We start from the raw sequence: 2655 nt of genomic DNA, 5'->3' as shown, positions 1-2655 counted from the left end.
GGGCAGAAGCCACCGCGCTCAGTGACGGTACAGGACGCCCGGGTCCGGCTGCCGGCCCAGCCCCCACGCTGCGTGTGGCAGGGGACCGAGGTTGACAGAAACCAGAGTTGATGGCTGGGAAGCCAGGACCGCCGCCGCGATTCCAACCACCCCTGGTCCCTGTCTCCGCACCCGGTTCCACAAACTTACCATTTCTGTATTTTCTGGGTCTCCCTGACTCCTTCCTAGGACTGCCACGACCAGTGTAGACTACAAAGGGACAGAGGCTGCAGCAGAACCACCAAGCGCAGTGAAGGGCTGGCGACACAAGATCCCAATCAGGCCTGGAGCAAGGAGAAACTTCCACGCCCTCCCAGTGCTGTGACACACCCCACTTCCCCAGCTGCGCCCCTCATTGGGCGAGTCGCAAGGCCACGCCCTTAAGTGCCTGACTGACAGCTAGCGGGAAGACGAGTGGAACAGCAGTATCAGCCTGTACTGGTGGGCGGGAACCTCACCCAGCCTGGCACATTTGATTTTAAACAGAAGTTTTCCCTGGCCTGAGGCTCCCTGTGTTGTTTTCCCTCAGCTCTTTGTGAAGGCGAGCGTATGGGGGGGCACAGGGAATTCCTGAATCAATTTCCAGATGCAGCAAGGGGAGACAAAAGGGTGGCCCAGGCCAGGACTGATAGGAACTGAGGAAAAGAGCGAAGATAGGAAAAATATAAATTAGAATCACTTTAACCAAGCTGCTAAATTATTAACATTAAGAAGGTTGAGGCACGAAAGAATTATTCTTTATCTTGTATTAACTAGCCTGAGAACTTAAACTTTTGAACTTTCCAGTCCTGTGTCAATACCTAGACTCTAAAGCACTCCAGACATCAGCAGACCTCCTGGCGCCCATCCTCCAGCCCACCTGGTATCCATCATCTAGACCGCCTGACAGCTGACTGATAACTGTCCTGGCCCATTCCTAGGGGCGAGAATGCAGGACTGATTTTTCTCCAGGTCATGACTTTAAGAACTCAACTTTCATTTCTTCTTTAGAACACTTCTGGAATTTTGCCTGCTGTATTTCCAGTTTGCAAACTATAAGACCCTTGAATAAATCTTTATCATTTATTTCTAGCCAAAGCTCCTGATTGATTTACACTTGGTCGACCAAAGGGGGGTCCTATATCCCCTAGGTGTCAAGGGCTTGGTGGAAGGCTGCGAGGTAACATGAGGACCTGTGACACTTGTTTTAAAACATAGACACTTAATGTGACTTCACCATCTGTGATAGAGTCTGGCTCCATTTTAATCCTTGATCTTTGAAAACATTAAGCCTTCCATCCATTCCTGATCCACCCCCTCTCATTTGCTCCTTGAGAAATAGAAGCCCAGGGCACTTGGCTCTGGTAGGAAGGTGGAACCCGCAGCCCCAGCCTGGGCTCAGGGACTCTTCTCAGTCTAATCCCAGGGGATGAGATGTGTTCATTACATTCTCAAGTGTACATTTTACCCTGGAAGGAAATTTAATTTAGGTCAGTTCTTGCCTGTCTCCCTAGAGAACTTCGAAATGTAAATGACTATGATATATCCCTGAGGTACTTGAATTCCTATTTTCACTGAAAATAACTGTTTTGTAATTTGGGATACACCTGGAAACTCTTTTCCTCCAGCTTTATTGAGATAAAACTAACTAATAAAATTGCATTTAAATATTAAAATATGCAATGTGATAATTTGATATACATATACTGCATTGTATAATTGAAATTTGCTAACAGAGTGGGTCTTAAGCAGTCTCAACACAAACACGGACACGCACACACACATGATAATGTGAGGTGAAGAGGTGAATGTGTGTTAACCTGGAAACACTTATGTGCCCAAGAGTCTGAATTACAAAACTTTTGCATTGTGTATTGGTATTGAAATTTAGACGCCTACTTTTTTGAAATATTACTTCTCCTTATTGCCCTACTGAAATATGTTCACCTTATTAATTAGTAGTTTTGGAATGTATCCCAAGAATCCTTCCTTTGCAGAATACATTGCAACTACAGTGCTAGTTATTGGATTTCTTTGCTTTTTTGCATGTATTTTGATCAATCCCTTTCTGTCACGCAAATTGAGGAATATAAAAGGTATTAATATGGGATGTCAAATAGTTACTGTTTCCTTTTTCTTCTTAGTTTCTGCTGAAGGATAGCTGCCTACTAGACATATCCCAATCCCTTACAACAGAGGAATTTTGACAAACTATTGGATTTGCCATTAGAAACCTCTCTGTACAGGAACCTGATGATCCTTTAGATTAGAATACTGAATTACCAATTTCTCTGCCTTTCCTCCCATGTACTAACTGCACTTTTGAACCTTCATATTGGTGAGACCCCCCTAGGACCCCTTCTAGAACTCCTTGCCCAATCCATCAAACCTCCAGAGACCTAGGAGGTAACATGGGTAATAAGGAACAGGAAGCCTGCCAAGCATCTCAGGTTTCAACAGTTGTTCCTCTGCAACGTGTACTTCTTATGCCAATATAATTTTACTCTACTCGCAGACGACCTTCTTAACTGCCCACATCCTTCAGATCCATGGGTCAATCAATCTCGTTGTCATAATTCCATGATCTGTGCCCCATTAGGATTTATTTTTACTTGCACTTGGTGGAAAAGTCTATTG

The 2655-nt window shown here is 44.7% G+C and overlaps 1 protein-coding gene across 1 annotated transcript in view; it reads right to left on the bottom strand.

The window, feature by feature from the left end:
- LOC105301922 (zinc finger protein 729-like) overlaps positions 1 to 2655 on the bottom strand; it is an 81945-nt gene that overhangs the window by 20760 nt on the left and 58530 nt on the right. The window contains 1 exon segment of the mRNA XM_011374787.2: positions 190 to 249. Coding sequence (XP_011373089.2) covers positions 190 to 249 — 60 coding nt within the window.

This window comes from Pteropus vampyrus, unplaced genomic scaffold (genome assembly GCF_000151845.1).
Source record: "Pteropus vampyrus isolate Shadow unplaced genomic scaffold, Pvam_2.0 Scaffold255, whole genome shotgun sequence".
In the NCBI taxonomy this organism is placed as follows: domain Eukaryota; kingdom Metazoa; phylum Chordata; class Mammalia; order Chiroptera; family Pteropodidae; genus Pteropus; species Pteropus vampyrus.
The sequence above is the reverse complement of the archived record's forward strand: the minus strand, read 5'-3'. Positions and strand labels throughout refer to the sequence as shown.